Consider the following 26878-nt stretch of genomic DNA (forward strand, 5'->3'; position numbering starts at 1 on the left):
GTATACCACATTGGCAGATGTGCAGGTGAACCTCTGCTTAATGTGGAATGTCATCTTGGGGCCTGGGATAGGGGTGAGGGAGGAGGTGTGGGGACAAGTGTAGCATTTCCTGCGGTTGCAGGGGAAGGTGCCGGGTGTGGTGGGGTTGGAGGGCAGTGTGGAGCGAACAAGGGAGTCACGGAGAGAGTGGTCTCTCCGGAAAGCAGACAGGGGAGGGGATGGAAAAATGTCTTGGGTGGTGGGGTCGGATTGTCAATGGCGGAAGTGTCGGAGGATGATGCGTTGTATCCGGAGGTTTGTAGGGTGGTGTGTGAGAACGAGGGGGATCCTCTTAGGGCGGTTGTGGCGGGGGCGGGGTGTGAGGGATGTGTTGCGGGAAATACGGGAGACGCGGTCAAGGGCGTTCTCGATCACTGTGGGGGCAAAGTTGCGGTCCTTAAAGAACTTGGACATCTGGGATGTGCGGGAGTGGAATGTCTTATCGTGGGAGCAGATGCGGCGGAGGCGGAGGAATTGGGAATAGGGGATGGAATAGGGGAGGCATCTTTGATTATGTTATGTTATGATTATGTTAGCTGCTTTCCTGAGGCAATGGGAAATACAGATGGAGACAATGGAAGGAAGGCTGGTTTGCGTCATGGACTGGGCTGTGTTGACAACTCTCTGTAATTTCTTGTGGCCTTGGGCAGAGTATTTGCCACACCATGCTGTGATGCATCTAGATAGGATGCTTTTCTACAGCGCGTCTTTAAAAATTGGTAAGAGTCATTGTGGACATGCCGAACTTTCTTAGATTTCTGAGGAAATAAGTGCACTCCTTAAATATAAGTATACTTACAGATATAAACTCTTGATCAAAAAAAAATATTTAATCACTTGTGCCGGATTTGGTTTTGGATTAAAAATATATCTCTTGGGGAAAGTGCCCATGAGGTAAGGGAAATTTTAGTTTGCACCCTGTGCTGAGTGTTAAGCACTTCTTAAATCAATGAGTAGGGTTTCTGGCAGATTTATGATTTGGTCCTGATGTGGAACTTGATGCTGAGTGGATGGTTCCCCCTCATGGGAGAGTCTAAAACTGGAGAGCATTGTGTCAGAATAAAGATGTGCCAATTTAATGCTGATATGAGGAGGAACTTTTCGTCTCAGAAGGTTGTGAGTCTTTGGAATTCCTTCCTACAGAGAGCTGTGGTGACAGAGTCCTTGTGTTTATTTAAGTCTGGGGTAGACTGACTTTTGATCTTTTGGGGAATCAGGGGTTAATGCGGAAAGGGCCGGGAGTGGGAAGTGGATTTGAGGAATGTTAGATCTGACATGATCCTATTGAATGATGGAGCAGACTCAAGGGGCCGAACACATACTCCTGTTCCTATTTCATTTGGTTTTAGATAATGATTGCTCTGAAATTTGAAAAGTATATTAGTTCTTTCTCGTGGGTTTAAATAGAGCATTTATTTCTCAATCTTGCACAGACCAGACTTTATTCAAGTTCCTGTCAAGTTGATTGATCAGAACTGTGCACTAACAAGTCTATATTGGGATTGGGACATTATCCGATGGAGCTTGGAAGAATGAGAGGAGATTTTATTGAAACTGATAAGATCCTGAGGGGTTTTGGCAGAATGGTAATGGAAAGAATGTTTCTTCTTGTCTGAGACTCGAAAAACAGGGGACACAATTTAAAAATAAGGAGTCTCCCACTGAAGGTAGAGAAGAGGTCTATTTTGTTTTAGTCCTCAGAAGGTCATTAGTCTATGGAGTTATCTTTTGTGGGAGAGTGGTGAAGGCTGGGTCATTGGATTTCTTTTAAGGTTAAATCAGATTTTTGATTAACAGAAGGAATAGTGGGTAGAGGAAAGTAGAGTTGAGGCTACAGTTAGATCAGCCAAGAACTTATTGAGTGGTAGAGCAGGCTAGAGGGGCTGAATGGCCAGTTCCTTGCCTTAATTCATGTGTTCATAATGTAGGTGTAGGGACCCATCTCCTCAATGTAGGATGACATGGAGGCCTGAATTAGCATTATATTGGCCCATTGGTAAGTATCTAGCTTGATTCCTCAATGTCATATTTGTGAGATGCAGCCTGTGGAAATGTTAATGATTAGTAGTCAGTGTAGTGGTCTCCAAAATAGGACTGCACAGAGAGTAATAAATAGTTAAATTAAACACTGCTGATGTTTCAAATGAACAAAATGCTGGCTATCTTTATATTCACTTGACACAAGCCATGTGAGAAAGAGTTAAAAATATTTCTAGCATTGAATTAGGAGGGAGAACTAGGGAAAATAGGGTCTTTTTAACCTTTAGAATGTGTGACGGGATGGGCACATGAATAGGAAGGGTTTAGAGGGATATGGGTCAATTGCTAACAAATGGGACTAGATTAATTTAGGATACCTGGTCGGCATGGGCAAGGGTTGGACCAAAGAGTTTGTTTCTGTGCTGTTTCGGTGCTTTATAAACTCTCTGACTGGGAAGAGTTGTTCTAGAGACAGTGTATATAGAATGCAAAATGATTTGGATCAAGTAACTTTGCAGCAGTATCTCAATTTTGAGACTGAGTTGGATAAGTTTTTGAATTACAAGGGAGTCAAGGATTATGGAGTGGGCAGGCAGGATAATAGATTTGAAGTCAATCAAATCAACCACGATCTCATTGAATGATGGAGCAGGCTGATGAGGTCAAATGGCCTACTCTTGCTGCAATTTTCATGTTTTTCTCTTTTTATAATGTTAGCTAAGACGTGGAATAAGGTGCTGTTGGTTCATGCTAAAATGCAAATTTGTTGTTGTGTCAGGATGAACCTATTTATGTAAAGAATCATGAGAATTTGCAAACATCCCCAAAGACAGGGTAGATTACAGCAAGCATTTAGATATGCTAAAGACCCAGATACAGGAAATGATGGGTGAACTGGTTTTTTTTGATCAGCCAAGATGGAAATGGCCTCCTTCAACTACCTTATGACTAGGGACATACAAAGAACCATTTTCCATTGGAAAGGGTGAGCTCAACACCCAATTTGATAGGTTTTCTTCTTGGATATTTCCAGCTCACATATAATTAGCAGCACGAACTGTTATGCCCCTTATTTAATCGTGCATAAATTAGCTTGCAAGAACCTGACTCCTTTTTAAAAGACACTTGTCCTTCATTCACAGGAAAAACGTCCAGTTCCAGAACTCTGCCCTGGCGGTAAGTCTGTTTATCCTGCTTAAGGTCCTTGAACAGTGCTATATGTACTTAAAATTTTTATTGCAGTAAACTCCCCATTGTGTACTGACTAATGTCCAGATTTGTTCATGCAACCAGCAAAAATATTTCACTGAAAATTTAACACTTCAATTAAATTTCTTCAAAAATCAACGTTTGTTTACCTGATATGCAGTGTTACTCCACACCGTCACTTGCGGCACTACCTATCACCCCCTCAGTGACGAAGCCCCTGTTACAGCTAATTGAAGTTGTGATCATATTACATCCGAGATCTTTCACCTACCAATCCACTATGTCATCTAAGGTTGAATACTGTCCAGGTTCTAAAGGGAAAACGTGTTGTTTTGACTTTGAAACAGAGAATGGAAATATGAGAAAGCCTGGAAAGGGTGAATATTGTAATGTGCTTCTGCAGGCATTCAATGTTGATTCATCAATGATCTACAACATTCAAATGAAAAGTGGAAAGCTTAAGGAATTCTTTGTGAAATCTGGGACAGACAAAATCATGGGGTACTATATCACATCACATCAGTTTGGGTATGATACAGCACGAGAAATTAATGAGAACATTTAACAACGTGGTATTTAACAACAACAACCTGGGTTCTATTGATTAGCTTTAGGTTGCACAAATCTACTCTGCAGTGCCAATCAGATTCCAGCTCCTAGCTTACACAGTATAACTTATGCATGAGATAGTAAGAACTGCCGATGTGGAGTTGTTCAGTATAGGTGGATCCTGAAGTTGATGCTGTTACTGTTAGGCAGTAATGACTCAAGGAGACAGCTTTATTTCTTGAATGGAAAATTAGGCCTTGCACAGATTTGAAATTTGCCACTTGGTGCTCCCTGTGAGCGTTGCTGCTGCCCAGAAGCAGTTGATCAAGGAAATAGAATTCCAGTGCGATAATGCCATGCAGTCATGAAAAATGTTTTGAGGTGTCTGAGACAAGTGTATCCTTTATGTGCTACTGATTCTCCATGCCTGTTTAAGTTTTCTTACATAAAAATGGGGGCTGCATTTAGCCAATTTTCAAACCTGTTGCATCCTATCTTCATGCCCTTTCTTCCTTCATGTTAGTTATATGAAGTTGAATAACCTTTTCTTTCCATCTAGCGAACATTTTACCCATTTCAGCAAGTATCACAAATATTAGCTGCTAACTTATTGATTTTTAAATGGTTCTGTTGGATTTCTAAGCTCTAAACTCTAGTCAATAGGTTAGGAACATTCAGATCAGAAGCAGGAGAATGCCTGAAATAGTCCAGAGCACCAGTCAGTTTGAGATCTAAAACAAAACAAAGAACTGTGGATGCTGAAGATCTGAAATGAGAAACAGAAATTGCTCTGTGTCAACATTTCAAGTCCAGTAACCCTTCAGAAGAACTCTCAAAATGTTAACATTCAGTCCCTATACTCCTGTATTCCCCATGCCGATGGCCTAAAAGCTCTCCGCTTCTTCCTGTCTCACAGGCCTGACCAGTCCTCCTTCACTGACACCCTCATCCGCTTATCCGAACTCATCCTCACCCTCAACAACTTCTCCTTTAATTCCTCCCACTTCCTACAGACAAAGGGGGTGGACATGGGTACCCGCATGGGCCCAAGCTATGCCTGCCTCTTTGTAGGATATGTGGAACAGTCCCTCTTTCAAAGCTACATTGGCCCTATCCCCATCTCTTCCTCCATTACATTGATGGCTGTTTCGGTGCCGCTTCGTGTTCCCACAAGGAGCTTGAACAGTTCATCCACTTCACTAACACCTTCCACCCCAACATTAAGTTTACCTGGACCATCTCTGAAACCTCTCTCTCCTTCCTGGACCTCTGTCTCCATCTCTGGCATCCACCTGGAAACCGACATCCAGTTTAAACCTACTGACTCCCACAGCTTCCTAGAATACACCTCCTCTCACCCATCTTCCTGTAAAAATGCCATCCCCTATTCCTAATTCCTTCGCCTCCGCCGCATCTGCTCCCGAGATGAGGCATTCCATTCCCGAACATCCCAGATGTCCTCTTTTTTTCAAAAAATGCGACTTCCCCTCCACAGTGATCAAAAATGCCTTCAACCATGTCTCCCGAATTTCCCGCAACGCATCCCTCTCACCCCCATTCGCAATAATTACCAAAACAGAATTCCTCTCGTCCTCACGTACCACCCAACCAACCTCCAAATCCAACGCATCATCCTCCGACATTTCCGCCATCTGCAATCTGACCCCACCGCCAAAGACATTTTTCCGTCCCCACCCTTATCTGCTTTCCGGAGTGACCACTCTCTCCGTGACTCCCTTGTCCGCTCCACACTCTCCTCCAGCCCCACCACTCCTGGCACTTTTCCCTGCAGGCAAAGCAAGTGCTACACCTGCCCCTATACGTCCCCCCTCACCCCGATCCCAGGCCCTAGGAAGACTTTTCACATCAAACAGATGTTCACCTGCACATCTGTCAATGTTTTATACTGTATCCGCTGTTCCCGTAGTGGCCTCCTCTACATGGGGGAAACCAAACGGAGGCTTGGGGGCCGCTCAATGGAACGTCTGTGCTCTGTTCGCCACAAACTACACCTCCCAGTCATGAACCATTTCAAATCCCACCTCCCTCCCAACTCCTCAGACGACATGTCCATCCTGGGCCTCCTGCATTGCCACAATGACTCCACTCGAAAGATGCAGGAACAGCATCTCATATTTCGCTTGGGAACTCTGCAGCCCAATGGTATCAAGTGGATTTCACAAACTTCAAAATCTCCCCTCCCCCGACCACATCCGAAAACAAACAAGCCCAGCCAGTCCCCACCTCCCTAACCATTTTTCCCACCTCTAGCCCCACCCCCATCCCCTACCCACTAACCCCATCCCGCCCCCTGACCTGTCCGTCCTCCCTGGACTGACCTGTCTCCCCCACCCCCAACCCCCCAAACTCCCCACCTACGTTCACCTTCACTGGCTCTAACCCTGCCTCTTTGACCTGTCTGTCCCCCCTCACCCTATCTTCTCCTCTATCCATCTTCTATTCGCCTCCCCTGTCTCTCTATTTACTTTAGAATCCCCTTCCCCTCCCCCATTTCTGAAGAAGGGTCCTGACCCGAAACGTCAAGCTTTCTTGCTCTGATGTTGCTTGGCCCGCTGTGTTCATCCAGCTTCACACTGTGTTATCTCCAAAATGTTAACTCAGAATGTTTTCTCTCCACAAATGCTGCCAGACCTGCTGAATTTCTCCAGCACTTTCTATATTTGAGATAACAGGGTTTAGAACTGGATGAACACGGCAGGCCAAGCACCATCAGAGGAGCTGGAAAGCAAAAACTTTCTGTTTTTGGTTCAGTTCAAGGGCTGCAAGTGATGGGCAGCAAATGCTGGTCTTGCTAGCAATGCTCACGTTCTATCCAAGAATAAAAATCAGTTAATTCAGCATTACCCTTCCTTTACTACCTCAGGACCTCTTTCCTGTTGAAGTTCTTTGTTTATTTTTGATTGGAAATTTTCAACCTGATTTCTTGGTGTGTATTTTAATATTTTGATGCAAGCCATGCTGCAAAGGTGTCTCTGGGCTGAAAACACGTTTCTTGAATAAAATGACATTTTTTTTCAATAAAATAATGCCCTTCAAGTTGTCAGTTGAGCTCTGGACTACTCCTTCGCCTGTCCCCAAATTACAATTACAACACTTAAAGACATCTTTGACAAGTACATGAATAGGAGAGGTTTAGAGATACGTGGGCCAAACACAAGAAGGAAGGCTGAGTTTAGTTTGGGAAAGCTGGCCAGCGTGGATAATTTGGACCGAAGGGCCTGTTTCTGTGTTGTATGACCCTGACTCAGGGACAAAATAGCCCAACTGTCTGAGACTGTAAGATGTTCATTTTATCAATTGTCTAGCTACAGTGCTTCATACCTTGCTTCCTCTCATTACCTGAATTTGATTAGTTTCCTTGATGTCAAAAATAACCAAGCAGGCTGCGCAAACATTTAATGTCACCTAAATACGGATGGGTTTGGGCAGGGTGGGGTTTAAGGCCTGAAAAATTCTGTTTCCCCACCCAGACCTGTGGTTGACACGTCCATTTCTGGTATTAACTGAGACTGGAAGGTGTGCAGGAGACTAACCCGCTCCAAGGAGGGAGGTTAGAACTTTAGATATGATCATTGCCAACTGCAAGTCTTCTTGCCAGTTGGTTTTTCACCTTTAACCCTGGGCAACCAGGTGTCAGGAAAACCTGGCAGCTTCATCGAGCTGAGGGTTTGAGAGAATCAGGGGGTAAATTATGCTTCACACTGTGACTACAGGTACCTGCCGGAATGAGGTACTCATTCTACCACGAGACTTCTGACAAATGCCCCCAGATTCTTGACTGACAGGCTAATTAATTCATGAATATTGTATGCCTACATATTGTATCAATCAAGATAAGCAAAATTGCACATTCCCACCTTATCAAGACTCGTAAAATGTTTACTGCCATTCCTCAATATAAGCAAGAAATGCTATCTTATTGCTGTGCTGTTGATTTCAGACGTGCTGCTGAAGATGGGTTTTGTTGGGATCTGTAGTACGGATGTCCATTTCTGGTCAGAAGGAAAATTTGGGGATTGGGTCGTCAAGAAACCCCTTGTTCTTGGGCATGAAGCCTCAGGGACTGTGGTTAAAGTGTCCTGTGGTGTGAACCATCTTAAAGCAGGTAAGTTCTTGTGACGAGCTTTTTTCATTTACAATTTATCTTGAGCAATCAGTTTGGGAACTGGCTGTTTTGGGGTACGTCTTGCTTAAGACCTAGGGCAAGGAGACTGGTTGCTAAGGGTCAAAGGAGGGTCAAAGGATTTGATGCCAAGGACTCCAAGACTGTTTGCTGAGTATCTCGGAATTCATTGTTAAAGACTAGTTTCTAAGTGTCTGGCTACTGGTTCACAAGGGCCAAGGGATTGATCAAGGAACTAGTTTCTAAGACCACAGGATTAGTGTCTCTGAGACTGTTTGTTTGCTAAGTCTAGTTTCTAAGGGTCATGTTTGAATAGTAAATGTATTTTGGGTCCAAAACACACACACTCAGTTTGAGGGTGAAGCCTATCTTCATCCATGAATCCAAATAAATTGCGATGTTGGTACTGATAAGGTTGTCTTGTGGGGTGCATGCATTATATTGCATTTGGCCAGGCCAGGATTTATTGCCCTATCTCCAATTGCTCCTGAGAAATGCGATGCTGAACTACTGCAACCTTTGTGGTGCAGTTTCGCACACAGTGCTGACAGGATTTTGACCCAGTGACAGTAACGGAATAAAATGGTACCTGAAATAATTTTACAGGGAATTGGATGGTTCATTATTTTGGAACGGGATGATTTTACTTCCTGAGGTCTATATCACCGGGCAAGCGTTTTTACTCTGTAAGTTGGAGGTCTTTTATCTTGAAACAGTTTTTGGGCATTGCACCATATAGAAAGCAGGTAAGCAGATAATTGGGATACACAGATTAATTCATTGATTGGATAAAGGTAATAGATGGAAAGCATACCTTTGGGGACAGGGAAAAGAAACTTTGCTTGGGTAATGGTTGCTTGTGTCCTTACCTCTGTGTTGTTACTCCTGAGCCAGGAGAATTAGGTTCAAGTCCCACCTGCTTCAAAGGTATGTAATAACATCTCTGAACAGTTTGATGAGAAATATCCATTGACTGGGTAGATGGAAAGGGGGTGAAGGATTCTTTCGCAGTTAGTAAGTGTCGCAACTTCTGAGCCAGGAGGCCTATGTTCAAGTCCCACCTGCTCCAGAAAAGGTCATAACCATTCTGAACCATATCTAGATAGAAAGCTGGGATAGAGTGTAGAAGGAGCTGTATGCACAAAGTACTTGGTCTCTGTTTCACCGCTTGCTTGGATTCGAATTGACAATGAAGTAGAGGATGGCTGCCTAAAGGTGAAGATTGGAAAATAAGAGTTATTTTCAAACAGAACCTTTTTAATGAGTTTGTTTTGAAAGAATGGCCAAAATCAAATGTAAAGTGTCAGGATGCAATTTCTCATGGGTGTTCTGTGCAGTTGAACCATCTGATCAATAGAAAAATGAAGTAGAGATGGGGACGTGGGTTACATCCTTACCAAAGTAAAAATATAAAATAAGACCTTGAAGTGTGTACACTTACAGAAACTAAACATGTCTTAGAAAGTGATGAGGTGCCATGCACTCTGCGTTCATTCATGTATGTTGGGACAATCGTGAGGACCAGACTATAGCTGATGGAAGGATGGCTGAATACAGACCGAATGATACAGAGACACCAGGATAAAGCAGTTTTCCTAGCTAGACAACTATGGAAAATTGACAGTAAAGTATCAGCTGCCAGAAGGGGCCTGAGAATGGAGGAATGCCACCATTATAAGGAGAGCAGGAAAAGCCATCAGCAGACATAATTATTGGATAAATGTGAAAGATGAGGGCCAGGAGGTAAGGTCCACAGATTGGAAATGTGAAACAAAGCTGTGGAAGGCTAGAAAAAGCAGTAGACGGTAGAATGACTTCCTTAAACATGGTTCAAAGAAAAGATTGCAAATTTATGCAAGGAATTATGGTCTTGGGAGGGGAAGATTTTGTAGTAGTAGTCAAAGAACAAAACAGGAGTGTGAGTAAATGAGATAATGGGAACTGCAGATGCTGGAGAATCCAAGATAATAAAATGTGAGGCTGGATGAACACAGCAGGCCAAGCAGCATCTCAGGAGCACAAAAGCTGACGTTTCGGGCCTAGACCCTTCGTCAGAGAGGGGGATGGGGTGAGGGTTCTGGAATAAATAGGGAGAGAGGGGGAGGCGGACTGAAGATGGAGAGAAAAGAAGATAGGTGGAGAGGAGAGTATAGGTGGGGAGGTAGGGAGGGGATAGGTCAGTCCAGGGAAGACGGACAGGTCAAGGAGGTAGGATGAGGTTAGTAGGTAGATGGGGGTGCGGCTTGGGGTGGGAGGAAGAGATGGGTGAGAGGATGAACAGGTTAGGGAGGCAGAGACAGGTTGGACTGGTTTTGGGATGCAGTGGGTGGAGGGGAAGAGCTGAGCTGGTTGTGTGGTGCAGTGGGGGGAGGGGACGAACTGGGCTAGTTTAGGGATGCGGTGGGGGAAGGGGAGATTTTGAAACTGTTGAAGTCAACATTGATACCATTAGGCTGCAGGGTTCCCAGGCGGAATATGAGTTGCTGTTCCTGCAACCTTCGGGTGGCATCACTGTGGCACTGCAGGAGGCCCACGATGGACATGTCATCTAAAGAATGGGAGGGGGAGTGGAAATGGTTTGCGACTGGGAGGTGTAGTTGTTTATTGCAAACCGAGCGGAGGTGTTCTGCAAAGCGGTCCCCAAGCCTCCGCTTGGTTTCCCCAATGTGGAGGAAGCCACACCGGATACAGTGGATGCAGTATACCAGATTGGCAGATGTGCAGGTGCTACACTTGCCCTCACACCTCCTCCCTCACCCCTATCCCAGGCCCCAAGATGACATTCCACATTAAACAGGGGTTCACCTGCACGTCTGCCAATGTGGTATACTGCATCCACTGTACCCGGTGTGGCTACCTCTACATTGGGGAAACCAAGTGGAGGCTTGGGGACCGCTTTGCAGAACACCTCTGCTCAGTTCGCAACAAACAACTGCACCTCCCAGTCGCAAACCATTTCCACTCCCCCTCCCATTCTTTAGATGACATGTCCATCGTGGGCCTCCTGCAGTGCCACAGTGATGCCACCTGAAGGTTGCAGGAACAGCAACTCATATTCCGCCTGGGAACCCTGCAGCCATATGGTATCAATGTTGACTTCACCAGTTTCAAAATCTCCCCTTCCCCCACCGCATCCCTAAACCAGTCCAGCCAGTCTCTGCCTCCCTAACCTGTTCTTCATCTCACCCATCTCTTCCTCGCACCCCCATCTACCTACTAACCTCATCCCACCTCCTTGACCTGTCCGTCTTCCCTGGACTGACCTATCCCCTCCCCACCTATACTCTCTCCACCTATCTTCTTTTCTCTCCATCTTCGGTCCGCCTCCCCCTCTCTCCCTATTTATTCCAGAACCCTCACCCCATCCCCCTCTCTGATGAAGGGTCTAGGCCCGAAACGTCAGCTTTTGTGCTCCTGAGATGCTGCTTGGCCTGCTGTGTTCATCCAGCCTCATGTTTTATTATCGTGTGAGTAAATGAGCAGTTTTACAGGAACAATGACTATGGAACTGGTGGGACTACAGCAGATTGTGATTAGGAGTTTTCATTACTACAAACAAACTATAGGGTATGTTGATAAAGAATGTCAAACAAAGAGTAAGAGAACTGGAAATAATTTGGTGTATGCTGAAGTACCAGGTAGGGGACTACCAGCCTTATCATACAGATGGATATACACAGGAAAAATGGAGCATATAAGGTTAAAGCCAAGCTAGTGGCTCAGGGATTTGAGAAACTCGGAGGTTAGGTTTTTGGAGTAGATTACCATATCACAGGAAACGTGAATATGCTCTTCCCTCTATTTTTTTGTAGGATAATAAATTTCAAAGGAAAGTATTTTTGAAACCACTGAAAGAAGAGATATAGAATGGAAATTGAACAAATGAGTTTGAGTCGAATGATGCAGCAAGGGTGTATGGTATTTCTGTTAGGCCCCACCCCGCACCCTTGCTAAAAGAAAGTTGCATTGAACTTAGAATAGATCCAGAAATTTTCTACTAGTGTATATAGAGAGAAACTGACCGGCATCTTTATGATGCGTGTCAATGATGTTCTTAGGTGAGATGTTACAGAATTCGACAGTGTATGTCAGTCAACAGGGAATTTGGGGTTAGAAGTCAGGCTTCAGGAGCCTTTAAATGCAAAGGGCTAGATATCAGACAAAATAAGTCAGGAGTGAATTTTGATCAATGATCCTACTTGTGAGGTATCAGAAGTCACATGGTACAGGCTATAGTCCAACAGATTTACTTGAAATTACAAGCTTTCGGAGTGCTGCTCCTTCATCAGGTGAAATCTGACCCTTTGTCTTCACCTTCCGAAGGCTCATGATTTCAATTAAACCTGTTGGACTGTAACCTGGTGCCGAGCGATTTCTGAGTTTGTCCACCCATTAGATGAAAAGCAACCAGGTGGGTTTGATTATCAGAGATAACACGGTGTGAAGCTGGATGAACACAACGGGCCAAATAGCATCAGAGAAGCAGGAAAGCTTGACGTTTCAGGTTGGGACCCTTCTTCAGAACTGGGGGAGGGGAAGAGGATTCTGAAATAAATAGGGAGACGAGGGGAGGCGGATAGAAGATGGATTAAGGAGACCCAGGATGGACATGTCATCTGAGGAGTTGGGGGGGGTAGGGCATTGAAATAGTTCGCGACTGGGAGGTGTAGTTGTTTGTTGCGAACAGAGCATAGGTGTTCTGCAAAGTGGCCCCCAAGCCTCCGTTTGGTTTCCTCCATGTAGAGGAGGCCACATTAGGAACAGTGGATACAGTATAAAATATTGACAGATGTGCAGGTGAACATCTGTTTGATGTGAAAAGTCTTCTTAGGGCCTGGGATGGGGTGAGGGGGGGAGATATAGTGGCAGGTGTAGCACTTGCTTCGGTTGCAGGAAAAAGTGCCGGGGTGGTGGGGCTGGAGGAGAGTGTGGAGCGGACAAGGGAGTCACAGAGAGTGGTCACTCCGGAAAGAAGATAAGGGTGGGGAGGGAAAAATATCTTTGTGGTGGGGTCAGATTGCAGATGGTAGAAATGTCGGAGGATGATGCGTTGGATTTGATTATCAGCCTGCCATTTGCAGACCTTAGAGAGTCATACAGAGGCTGGAAACATGAGAGGGAACCTTGGGTGTGGAGAGCAAATAAAGCATTTTGAAAAATGCACATCCAGGTTTCCAGCACTTGGTGTGGTCCAGCACTGTAGCCTTATTCTTTTTAGCAATGGTGTATATTCCAGTCTTTCAGGCGACTATTTTAACACGGCAGGGTTTATTATATTCTTAACGGGAATTAATAGTTAATGCTGTGCATTGGCCTGGCAAACCTGCACAATAAAAAAAAGTGGTTAAAGGCATCCTGGCTACTGAAAAGCTGTTTCTATAGAAGCTATAGATTCAGGGTTCTATTGATACAATATTCCAGAGGAAGAAGCAATCTGATGGGTTCAAATCCATAAGCAGCTCATTGGGATAAATTAGAGATTGCTTAATCAACTCACTCACATTATTTTCAAAGATGACTGTGGGAAATGGAAGGATACACTAGTGAAATAGTGAGCACTCTTCAGAGGACCATGACAAGTCGTTCGTAAAAGGGGAAGTCAACTTGGCATTGGCCCAGAGTGAGAGTGTTTGATGTTAATCTTGGCAGTATAAGTAGAGAATGGGGGGTTTCATTGTACTATCAGCACATTGGACATATTCTAATTTTGAGAAAATGAACTTGTTTAACCACAATACTCCATTGGTCGTTTGACGTAATTGTTGAAAGATATTAAATTGATGTGAGAAGGTAATGTCCAGGTTCAAGGTCCCCTCCTCAGCTTGATGTCTATGGAAGGTGCAGTCATAATGTGATCATGCAGCTTGGTAATCAGCTTGTAAATCCTTCCCATACACCTATAGCAGATGATAGGAATGGGAGAGTCTCCATGTCAGAGATACTTGACTTAGACTGGTGTATCTCAATCTATATCTTCTTGCTTCAGGTTAGCTTCTAGCTACCTCTTCCAGGGAAATAATAAACTATGGGAGCAAACACAAGCTTGTGCTTCTCACGCCTGTAGGCATAGGTTGAGAGTTGGCAGACGGGTTTTATTTTCCCTTTATTCATTCACAGATGAAGGCATCGCTGACTAGGCAGCATTTATTGCCCAAACCTAATTGCCCAGCCACATTGCTGTGGGTCTGGAGTTACATGTAAAGGACATTTAGTGAACCAGACTGGGTTTTTACATAAAAGAATTCATCGACCTCATAGACTCTTAATTCCAGATATTTTATTGAATTCAAATTCCAACGTCTGCCATGGTGGGTTTCGAACCACGTCCCCAGAATGCTATCTGGGCCTCTGGATTAACAATGCAGCAATAATACTGCCAGGCTGTTGCCTCCTCAGGTAATGTTAATTTAATCCAAGTACATGGAAACTGTTGGTATGACACCCACAGTTGATTATATATCCTGAACTATTTTGCAGTTGAACTAAGTTAGACTAAAATTAATTCCCATAAACTTTAGTAGCTGAATGGTGTATAAATCCTATAGTGAGCTTTTCCCCAAAAAATGCATCTTAAATTTGTTACATTTGTCATTGATAGTATGCAGATCTTCACTGTTTATTGTGTGGTAAGTGTCCATGTTTTTCTTTGGCTGCAGGTGACAAGGTTACTATTGAACCCATCGTCCCCAGGGAGAATGATGAATATGTCAGAATTGGGCGCTACAACCTGTCACCAACATGCTTCATGGCTGGCTTTCCTCCTGATGATGGGGCTATGTGTCGATATTATGTCCATAAAGCCAACTACTGTTACAAGTTAGTCCGTCACAAACTGTATTAATGATATCATTGTCACAGAGAATTATTTTAAGTCCTGTTTTAGAGTAGACTCAGTATTTTAGAACAGGGATTCCAACAAGGGCAGCTGGATTGAAGTGCACTCTGACAAACCAGGCTATTAGAGGGGTTGAAGAAAACAAATGTTGTAGAATGGCTGATCCTTGGCCGAAGCTGCACATGTTTAGTTGTTGCTATCCCTTATCATTGGTCTTGTCCCACCAGCAGATGACAGCACCTCTGGTGATAGTACATGGTTGGGAAGAGGTTGCCCTGCGTGTCCTTGACTTTGGACTCCATGAAATTTCATGGCATCAACTCAAACACAGGCAGTGAAGCCTCCTTCCAATTGCTCTCAAACGTCACCCACCCCAGCTGGTGAATCAGTTGCCCTCTACTTTGAACTGCACTATTAGGGTGCAATGAGGCTGGCAGGGGCACAGAGTTTACTCTGGGTGGAGGACTTCAATGTCCATCATCCAGAGTGGGTGAACAGTACCATTACTGACTGATCTGGTTGAGTCCGAAAAGGCACATCTGCTAGACAGTATCCGTGGTAGATGGTGGGGCAACCAATAAGGGGAAAGACATACTTGAGCTCACCTTCACCAATCTGCTGGCTGCAGGTGCATCTTTCCATGACAGTACTACTAAGAGTGACAACTGCTCAGTCCTTGTGGCCTTCAGTTTGAGGATACATTCCATTATGTATGTGGCACTGCCACCGTGCGAGATGCATAGACTTCAGATAGGTCCAGCAATCCAAACGTTGAGCATTATCAACCATAGAACTGTGCTCAATTCCCATTTTTAACCTCATAGTTCACCATAATCCCTCACACTACAATTCCCAACAAGCCAGGGGAGCATTAGGTTCAATAACGAGTGCAGGAGGACATTCCAGGAACAGCTCCAGGCATTCTTACAAATGAGGTGTCAGTCTGGTGAAGCAGCAACACAGCATTATACCTGTGCCAAACAACAGAAGAAGTAACAGAGACAGAACTAAACAATCCTACAATCAATCGATCAGATCTAAACTCTTTAATTCTGCTACTTCCAGTCATACATGGTGGACAATTTAAAAACTAACAGATTGTGGAAGGTCTGTAAATATCTCCTTCCTCAATGATGGTGGAGCCCAGTGAATCAGCCTTTACATCCAACTTCAGCAAGATATCCAAGGAAATGGTCCATCTCGGCCTCTTCCTGAGTTCCCCAGCATCATAGATGCCACTTTTCAACTAATTTGATTCACTCCATGTGACACCAAGAAACAGCAAGAGGCTCTAGATACTGCATTGGCCATGGGTCCTGACAACACACTGGAAGCAGTGTTGAGATTTGTGCTCCCGAACCTGCTGTGCCCCTAGTTAAGCTGTTTCGGTACACCCACAACGCTGGCATGCCAATGTGGAAAATTGACCGGGTACGTCACTCTGCACAAAGCAAGCAGAGCTAATCCAACCGGACAATTACTGCCCTTTCTGTTTACTCTCAATCATCAGCAACATGATGGAAGAGGTCATCAATGCAAAGGAGTAACCTGCCCAATTTGGGTTCCATAACTCACTCCCCTTCTGACCAATATGGACAAAAGAGATGATTTCCAGAGGTGAGGTGAACGTGACTGCCCTTGACATCACGGCCGCATTTGATTGAATGTGGCACCCAGGAGTCCTGGCAAAACTAGAATCAACAGAAATTGGGAGTAGTCTGTCAGCTAACTGATGAAGTTATACCTGGCACATAGGAGGATGGTTGTGACTGTTGGAGGTCAGTCATCTCAGACCTAGGAAGACAATGGAGGAGTGTCTCAGGGTCATGTCTTAGATATTCAGTTGCTTCATTAAATCCCTTCCTTCCACCATAAGGTCAGAAGTGGAGATGTGCAAGCAATAGCAACCAATGTTTAGCACCATTTGTACGTCTCCAATACTCACCATCTGTGTCCATATGCAGCAAGACCAGGACAATATCCAGGCTGAGTTTGATAAGTAACAAGTGACATTCGCACCGTACACGTGCTTGAGAAAAATTACAACAAGAGCCGTATGCCTCATGATATTCAGTGACAATGCCATGCCTGAAATCTGAACTATCAGCATTTTGGGAGTCACCGTTGACCAGAGACCGAACTGGATAAATCGTAAAAGTACTGGGCCTTCAAGAGAAGAGAGGAAAAGCGGGTGCTCAGAGTAACTCACCTCCTGACTCAGTAATACCTGTCCACCACCAGTGCAAATCAGAAGTGTGATGGAATAATCTCTAGGTGAGTGCAGCTCTGGCAACATTCAACAAACTTGATTTCATTTAAGAAAAAGCAGTCCGCTGGGTTGGACCCAACCAACATGGCCTTCCACCTGAAGAAGCAACTGAAGATCATGTACAGACAGCTGAGATCTTGCATTGTTACCTCTTGGACTATCTCATTGTCTGAGGCAGAAACCTGAAAGATGTGTTCTTCTGGAGGGTTGTAGAGGTTTCTGAATTTTGCTGAATGGATCGTGGACCTATGCGCTCAGTAATGAGCATTTGCCTGGCATAAGACACCAAAAGACCCATGAGACTGTTAAGCATTCCTGCCTTGAATGATTCAGAGCACCAGGGAGAGTTTGTTTAGGCCTGTTTTCGTTATGCACAGGAGCAAATACCCACTGTTGTTGCTATCTCCATTCCAGAATACTGAGTCCAACTCACGTTCACCATCTCATACACCTGAATATAGACTATTGGATTTGGTCACTGGCAGAACCAGGAATGGCTTGATTACACCTGAGAGTCCTCAGTCACCTCCTCTGAGATGCTCTACCACCCAGTGTCAGCATCCACTATCATGTGGATCACATCCAGGGAAAGCATAACCTCATGGACTTCCAGCCTGCAGCTGACTGCAGCTCTATGATGGTGCATTCTGAACAGGACATACAAAGAGCATTCAACATTTTTAACAACATGCCCAGTATCTTCAAATATTGCAAATCTGGAGATTCTCCTTTCCCTGACCAGCTGAGTTACCCCACCACATCATCATAGATGGAGTACTTCTGGAGCTTGGGCAGCACTGTTAATGAACAAGTGCAGCACTGAGTCAACTATGCCAGCAATATGTCTTTGAAAAAGGGACTTTTGGAAATCAGCAGTAGTCCTAATAATGCTGTTTTATGTCGGCTTCTTTCTCAACTACAGGGAAACCTGGACCATCTTCTGAGAGCTTTCAGCAGTGCTGCACCAAATCCTGCGTATGCAGTGGGAGGGCCATCAGACCAATACATGAGTGTTGGCTTTGCTCCTGAAGAACCGTCTCCGATGGACGGGTCTTTGTGCCCAAATTCTCAAAAACTGCACCCCCCCCCCCCCCCCCCCAACCTTGGCAGCTCTCCATTGGCCAACACTCAAAGAACAGCCAAAGGGAACGTTTTATAAGGCTGTACTCAGGGTCTCCCTGAAGCACGGAGGCATTGACACCAATGATTGTTGAGAAGAGAAAGCTGCTGACTGTTTGTTTGGCCTAGCACTCCCAGATCTATCAGGGTGCAAATCACTTGAGGCTCATCAACTGACTGCACGGGAGAATGACCATGGCAGAGAAATGTGAAAGAAGACGGCCTGGGGCAATGCCCCTACAGTGGAAGAACCATTGCAGATCGAAAATTGGATTCCTTGGTCATCTGAGGACTCGTGTAGCTGTCTTCAGTTCTGAGGGGCTGCTGCTGGCAATGCCAACTGCTACATTCAATGTTTGCTCCCATTACCTCCCATTGGTGGCATCAATGTGTGTGCCGTCTATAAGAAGCACTGCTGCAACTCACCAAAACTCCTTTGACAGCACCTTTTTATAATTGTAGCAGCTCGAGAAGACAGCTTACCACCACCACCACCTCCCAGGGCATGAATGGTTTATTAATGCTTGGCGAGCTACTCATACACACAGCCCACAAACACATTTTTTAAAAAAAAATTCTCACCAACGCTGTAATTCATCTCAGATAACCGGGTGTGGAGCTGGATGAATACAGCAGACCAAACGGCATCAGAGGAGCCGGAAGGCTGACATTTCAGGTCTAGACCCTTCTTCAGAAAAAGGGTCTAGAAGAAGGAACTATCAGCCTTCCTGCTCCTCTGATGCTGCTTGACCTGCTGTGAACATGCAGCTCCACACCTTGTTACCTCAGATTCTCCAGCATCTGCAGTTCCTACCATCTCTGCAATTCATCTCATTGCTTCTCTATAAAGTTGCCTACATTCTCATTTCATAGCATGTATATTTACTAGATTATTTAATCAATGTCCTCAATAAACTGGGGTAATGTAGTTACAGAAGGGGCATGCCCCTTTTGAGGTATTGTTTGATGTTATAGTGTTGAACCTCTTTCAGTGTGTAGTATAAGCTTATCTGCCATACAGCGTCTGCTTGTGTGCACTTCTGTTTCAAGCTGTTCAGTGGATATTCAACTGTGTCTCGGGTGAGCCTTGAACTGGGACCCCCTGGCTTAGGAACAGAGAGCCTTCCGTGACACCACAAGACACCACGGCATCTGCTTGCATAATTACTAGAGTCATAGTTGACATGCCTTACTGTTTGGGATAGCCAGCTGGGAGTTCAGAAGAACAAACTTTTGTTTAATTCATTCATGGGATGAGAGCATCTTTGGCTGGGCCAGTGTTTATTGCCCGTTCCTAATTACCCAGAAGGCAGTTAGGAGTCAACCACATTGCTATGGGTCTGGAGTCACACATAGGCCAGACCAGGTAAGGATGGTAGATTTCTTTCTTTATAGGACATTAGTGAATCAGGTTGTTTTTTTCCTGACAATCAGCATTGGATTCATGATCATCATTAGAGTTTTTTTTTAAATTGAATTCAAATTCCTCCAACTGTTGTGGCAGGTTTCGAACCTGGGCCTCCAGCAATAATACCACTAGGCCATTGTACCTCTTCCCTACCCCCGCCCCCGACCCCAAACACCTCCCTGAAACATCTCAGGTTGTCTCCTTTCTCCCTTTAGCTGGAGACTGATCATTTGGGGACTATGAACAATAAAGAGAAGGGAGTACTCCTTGTGTGTGAATGGAGACCTCAACACACCCTCTCTTACCAAATAAGTAAAAATCACCTTGCTGTTTTGTTTGGTAACAGGTTCATGACTTGTATTTGGCCTCCTTTGTTTATGTACACTATACAAATCTACCAAAATGGCTGCAAATTCTAAGCAGTGCAGCGCAGCAACGGGGTGCGGATTATAATGGATGGCAGTGCTGTCCTTGTAGAATAGACGGTTAATTATCTTTACACCAGGAATAGCTACTGAGCTTGGCAGATCATGTGGAACAGGAGCCTGAGTCTTTGAGACTTCGGTATCATGACTTACCGTGCCTTGTAAATAATTAGGGTTAATAAAATCTATTAACCCTCTCTCATATGAGTGTAAACTAAAGCTTTTTATGGGTGACCAGTGCCAAGAAACTGGAGACTTGTTGTTAGGAAAAAGCAGAAACCAGACGAAAACAGCGAAAGGAGCTCACTGCCACACCAATGCTTCACCCACCCCTTCCTGCAATCAACTTCTGCCCCAAGTGTAACAGAGCCTGCGGAAACTGCATCCGTCTGTACAGCCATCTGAGAGTGGAGGAGATTCATTCTGGGCTGTGAGGGACCTCCAACGATGAAGAAACTGGAGGGTAAGTGTCAGTAAGAGACCAGAGTGAAACTCCACAACAGTACAGTGTTAAGGGTGAACCATGAAGACAGTGCAGTGTTTCAACTCTAGAAGAGGTGGGAGAGGTGCCTGAAGGGAAGCTCCATGGTGGTGGAGACCAGCAAGTAACTGACTTCAAGGAATCAAAGCGAAGCAGGCGACCCATACCAGAGAAAGTATGAGGCAGCAAGAAACAAGGGAAAACAAACGATTGTCGCCTGTAAGTAGAACATTACAGAAAATCAAACAAGGATGAAGAAGAAGTCAGTATGAAGGAAATCCACCACTGGCACACAAGCAGAAAACAGACTGCAGTCCTCCTACTATTAACTGCGTATCAGATATTATAAATTACAAGAAAGCTAATTTTAAATTGGATGCAGGGGTAGATGTTTTGAAGAGTGCTCCATTGATAACAAAACATTCCTTGGAGTCTTCAACCTAGGGCCCTGGGGGTATTAAAATAGAACAAAAAGGCATGCATGCTACACTTCACTATAGTAGAAAATGCATTACCCAGAACCTGTATGTAATTCCTAGCCACTATGCCGCTATATTAAGCGGAGCTGTGTATGTAGCTTTAAATATTCTTCAGTAAGCTAACACCAAAACCACTGAAGTCAACATTCTACCATAGAAGGCTATGGAGGTCAAGTAACTGAATACATCTCAGGAACAAATAGATTTTTAGAACTTGAAAGGGTATGGGAGAGAGTGGGAGTATGAACTTGAGAGAGACAATCAACGATGATCATGTTGAATTATGAGTGTCTAAATGTACTGAATAACCAATTTTTGCTCCTATTTTCTCTTAGTAATTCATTGCACTACTGTCCATGGCAGTTATGACCGAGGACATCAAAACTTAATGCTGACCTTTCAATATTTTCAAAAGAGGAGCTATAAAATGTAACATAGACGGTGGTGACCAGCACCAGAGGGCACTCTGGACCTTGGTTTGGTGACAGCCGCAGAGAATCGGGTTATTTACTTAGTGAAGTTTGAGATTTTGAACCTTCCTGCGCTCTCATTTGGGTGCCACTGTTTCAGAAGATGCTGCTGTCTCTTTGCAGGAGAATCATCCCTTTCTTGAGGAAGGTACAGATATGAAGCAAAAGCAATTGAAGGCAGAATTAGATGAAGAAATTAGATCGTCAATCATGCAAGAAAAGGATCTCACAAAGACCCATGTTGAAGTTTCAGGCAGGGTGGAAGGTGTCCCACCAATCCTGTTTAGGATCTGTTTAGTCATACACCAAGACCATCAACACGCATTAGATACATTTAGAGAAAAAAAAGCAACTCTGGAACTGAACCATCAGGAGGAAATTCAATAATTGCCAGCAGCTAGGGGATATGCTAGGGTAGTGGTAATGTCACTGGGATAGTAATTACCCAATATTGTTGTGGGTTCACTAACCATCAGAGAAGCTGGTGCAATTAAGTAGATAAAACTTGCAAGCTTGCTCTTTTGGAATAATCAGCATTGATTGTTGTAAACCTATCTGTTTCGCTTGTATCCCCTTTCTGGGAAAAGAATCTATCATTGTTATCTGGTCTGGCCTGCAATGTGATTCCTGACCCATGACCAACAGGTAGATTCGTCATGTCTCGTAAAATGGCTCAGTGAGCCACTCAATTCCAGGGCAATTAGGGATGGGCGTCAAAAGTTTGCCTTTTCAGTGATTCCCACATCCCTTAATACAGTCAAAAAGAAATAACTTCCCAGGGAAATGGAGATGCCGTCTGACTGTTCCACCATTTAGAGCTGAAGCCAGCTTTGGAACAACACGACGTAGAGCAGCAAAAATAGTCCAGCTTCATTGACAGTAACCTAGTGTTGGACGGTTGCAACTACTGTAAAGGGGCTGATGATCCAAAAGCACGTGTACTTGCTGTTATGCCACACAATCAAACTGTGGAGACTGAACTGTGCCAGAGTTTCATGAATTTTTAGAAATCCTCAACACACGTGACCAATGTTGCCACAAAACTGAGGCAGCCCAAAGATACATTGATAGAGGAAATGGGTTCGCTGTCCCAGAAATACTAGAAATATGTAAACCATTGTAACTTATTAGCTGAAAATTAAGTACACTTAAAAAGGTGCTGTTGAGGAAAACAATGAAAATCTTCCTTCCCCTTCACAATAGAGGGACAACAAGCCCCTGTTTAAGGATGGAAATCAGCTGCATAATGAGGATGATCTTTTGAAACAGGGTTCATAAACATGTAAGGATGTAATAACCCAACTAGCTATCTCGTTCAGCTCACACTATACTGTAAGAATTTCTCATCAGCCCAGGTTTCCTCAAAGATGAATATTCACTTCAGAAATGTGCTTGGCCATGGAAAATCAATCTTCTCCCTTTGCTGATTCTCTAGAGATTTATAAATCATGAGGGGCATGTTGACATTGAATAGCCAAGGACTTTTTCCTATGGTGGGGGATCCAAAACTCGAGGATGTAGTTTTAAGGTGAGAGGAGCAAGATTTAAAAAGGACCTGAGGGGTAACATTTTCATGCAGATGGTGGCGCATGTATGGAACGAGCTGCCAGAAGAAGTGGTAGAGGCTGGTACACTTACAATGTTTAAAGGGCCCCTGGATGGGCATATAAATAGGAATGGTTTAGTGGAATATGGGCCCAAATGCTGACAAGTGGGATTGCATCAGATTGGGATGCCTGGTTGGCACGGATGAGTTGGACCGAAGGGTCTGTTTCCATGCTGAATGACTATGACTATGACAAGGATTAGGGGGGTCCATGCGTTCTATGCATTCTCTCGTAGAACTGAGAATGCTGCTGCATATTAATGGAACAAGCCAAAGAAGCTTTTTGACAGAGTAGGGAGGGTGGAGTAGTGAAGAGTTAAACATTCATGGTTAATAAAATGCTCATGAAAGCACTTTGGGGAGACCTAGAGTAAAGCATTAATTCTTTCTTTTCTCCAAGGATGTCAGATAACGTGGAACTAGAGCCCAAGTCTATAAATACCTTGTAAATAGTTACATGTATAAAGCTTGATAATCTTTGTAAGGGTTTAGATTGCACCTTTCCATATCTTTGTTGCATAACAATTTCTGGATTGATCATGAACAGCTGTAGGATAGGTGGAACAGACTCCCATTAGAATAATGTTATTGAAAATATTTCTACTAAGCAAGGACAAGCAGCAGGATAACCAATGATCTAATATTAAAAGTTAATGGATGGAGGTGTTTAGTTTATAAGATAGTTATGCACGTGTCAGTAATACAATGGAGCCATAACTGTGTTATCAATTGAGAGGCAGATGATGCATGGATGGGGACTAAATTTTTTTTGGATAAGTGTTTAATATCTTGGGGCATTAAGACTTGTGCAAGTCACAATCCAATCTAAATTTGGACAGATTTACCATCTGACTTCTGGGAAAGTCTCTACGTCTTCTGAACAAACCTACGTGAAAGATCACAAAATGTTCCAGTAGTCCTGGGATAGATGGCTTTGAACAGTGACTCAGTGAGCAATTCAAGATGATCATGCCAGGACATGCCAGTTCTTTTGGAAAATTGCTATTGCAACAGAATTACAACTGCTGTGGTTTCTATTGTGGTTTGCGTTGCAAGTCAGGCTTTTCATTGTCACTATTTCCTCATATAAATGACTTGATCACACATCAGTTACAACCTGGGAACTAATTCCCTGTTGTATTTAGCCAATATAGTTTAGGTTACACCTTCCATTTTACAGTTTGGTTACAGGAAGACACTGAACTACAATAAACTATATCAATGAGGAAATAATACGTACATCTTTACTGAGGCACAAGACCACATCCTTATTGGTTAGTATTGGGTAACCGATGTTGTGTCCATCCATTTGAGGCACTGGCTGATGCTACACTTGAAAAATATAATTTCTGCAAGGAAAAAACAAACAGCAATTCTTGGAAATGAAAGTACTTGGTGCTGGAGCTCTGTGGGTGTCATTCATCGGTTTTACTGAGTTTGTCCCTCTGGAATGTCGGACATATCTGCAGTTCTCCTGCTCTCAATTGATCCTATAAATGGACACAAACGTAGAGCACCTGTCATCAGCATGCGTTGAGATGTGGCTGTTATTTGCTTTTGAGACCATCAACTCGGATTCCGAGAAGGAATTGACTTTTATATCTGTGGCTTGGACTGACAGGAATAAACAGTGAAACCAGAGATGGAGTAGGCCAATTCTGACTACGCTTATAATTACCACTTTCAGTTGTCACTACCATCAGTCTTACCATCTGACAAATAGTTCTGGCAAGTTAAGGTACAAACATAGACACAAAGAAAATAGGAGCAAAAATAAGTATTTGATGCCTTGAACCTGCTCTATCATTCAATATGATCATAGCTGATTGTCAAGCTCAATGCTGTATTCCTAACCTGCCCTATATTCCTTGATCCCTTTAGCCGCAAGAGCTATAGCTACTACCTCCTTGAAAGCATTCTTCACCAACACTCTGCCAGACCTTGAGCAAGGTTTAGACCATTTTCTTTAAATCCTCCTGCAGGGATCTCCCATTGAGGGCTAAACTATCAGTGGATGGCAGAGAAAGAATCTCGGAGTGCCTTAGCATCTGAAATGCCAGTGGTTATTGAGTTAATATGTGTGTGTCTGTGCATGGTCACTGTTTGCTCTGTCTCCATTCTAGGCTTCCTGAATGTGTGTGCTTAGAAGAAGGTGCATTAGTTGAGCCTCTCTGTGTCGCGCTTCATGCCTGTCAAAGAGGGCGAGTGAAAGTAGGTCAAAAGGTTTTCATCTGTGGAGCCGGTAAGTCGTGTTTGCTTTAATCACCTGAAGTCTTGTGCATCTTTCTGAAGTCTATACTAAAAAGCAGAGGGCTTACCTCGAGAAATCAGACTCACAGATGAAGTTCTTCGAAATCCATTCTTCTGTCCTCAGAAGCTTAATTAGAAGACTTAGTTTAAATCCCTTCAAGCAGTCACTCTCCATTTATCAAGCAATTGTTTTGGTAATTTCTCACCCAAAATGTGGGATACATTGGAATTGAACCCTTGACTCGGCTCCTCAGATCAATTGCTCCCACAATTGGTACCCCATATGTCCCATCAGCTGAAAGAACGTGCTGTGTCTAGTCCACCTCGCACCTTTGATTCTTTCACTTCCATTTTTGCATGGGTGGTACAAGCCATTCTGTCGGAACTGGTTAGATTTCTGTCCGACGTGATTGGGATTTCAGATTGGGCTTCGGTCATTGAGCTCATAGAAGATGGTGACCATTTGGCCCATGGTTAAAACACTATCCCACTTGCCCATTCTCACCCATTCTCTTTTGTATAGCTATGAAAAATGGTTAGGTAATAAAAGATAAAGATAGGGTAGGTGGAGTTTGCTCACTCTGATGTTTCCCTAAGTGCTAGGTGAATTGCAGGAATGAATATTTGGCATTAGCAAAAAATGCGCAGAAGTAACAACACAAAATTACCTAAAAGCTTGACAAGCAACGAATGAACCAAAATGCAGAAGCCTAACTGAGACACAGAATGCTGAAATTAGGAAGAATGAGTTAGAACATTTAAGTCAATGACAGATCATGTACAGAGAGCAAGATAGAGAGAGAAATAAATATTTAATTGATGTATTTAAATAAGAGAATGATATGTTTTTTCTAATTCTGTTAATCATTTGAAATCATAAGGAATTAGACTGCATACTAGTAAAAAATAATTCCAGTTTCAAAAAGACTTTGGCAGTAATTAAAAGTAATGGTCGTGTTTAAAAATTCACTTGAATGTACAAAAACTGTATTTTTCCCCCACTATATTTAGTCGGTTCTTATCATATAGGCATCCCAACCTCGTGCTGTCATATTTATTTGAACATTGTTTCCAACTAAAGTTTACAAAGGTACAAGACACCTCAGATTGTGCACATGGATGTTGAAAGTTGCCGTTTGATTTACAGTGTGGATTCTAAATTTCTTATGATTTCTAGCATACCCAGTGTTTGGTGTAGAGTATCTGGACTCTAGGAGAATATCTTTTGCATTCCTTCCATTTGACCAATTAGATATGACCATCCCACTCAATGAATAAATAGTCCTTTGGGTGGGTTTTTCAGTAAATTTGGCACTGATCGTTACTAAACAGTAAATCAGACAGCAACTTTCAACACTTGAGCACAGTCAGAGATGTTTTTCTCCTGGAAACTCCGTGTTTATATAAATGTGACTGACTGATGTTTATCTGTACCTATGTGATAGGTTACCAACTAAATAGAGTAGGAAAATAATTAAAGTTAGTACATTCAGGTGAATTTTAGCACCATGATTAACCTTGATGTGGAGGTGCACGTGTTAGATTGGGGTGTGCAAGGTCAGAAGTCTCATGACACTAGGCTATAGTCCAACAGGTTTATTTGCAATCACAAGCT

At 43.6% G+C, this 26878-nt stretch overlaps 1 protein-coding gene across 1 annotated transcript in view; it reads left to right on the forward strand.

Annotated features, from left to right (window-relative positions):
• The window catches only part of LOC125446753 (sorbitol dehydrogenase-like), a 59805-nt gene that overhangs the window by 1838 nt on the left and 31089 nt on the right, over positions 1-26878 (forward strand). Inside the window, exons 2-5 of the mRNA XM_059640119.1 lie at positions 3162-3195; positions 7739-7903; positions 14578-14737; positions 25137-25255. Of these exons, the coding sequence (XP_059496102.1) occupies positions 3162-3195; positions 7739-7903; positions 14578-14737; positions 25137-25255 (478 nt within the window). The remainder of the gene's footprint in view (positions 1-3161; positions 3196-7738; positions 7904-14577; positions 14738-25136; positions 25256-26878) is intronic.

The sequence above is a fragment of the Stegostoma tigrinum genome, chromosome 36 (genome assembly GCF_030684315.1).
Source record: "Stegostoma tigrinum isolate sSteTig4 chromosome 36, sSteTig4.hap1, whole genome shotgun sequence".
In the NCBI taxonomy this organism is placed as follows: Eukaryota; Metazoa; Chordata; class Chondrichthyes; order Orectolobiformes; family Stegostomatidae; genus Stegostoma; species Stegostoma tigrinum.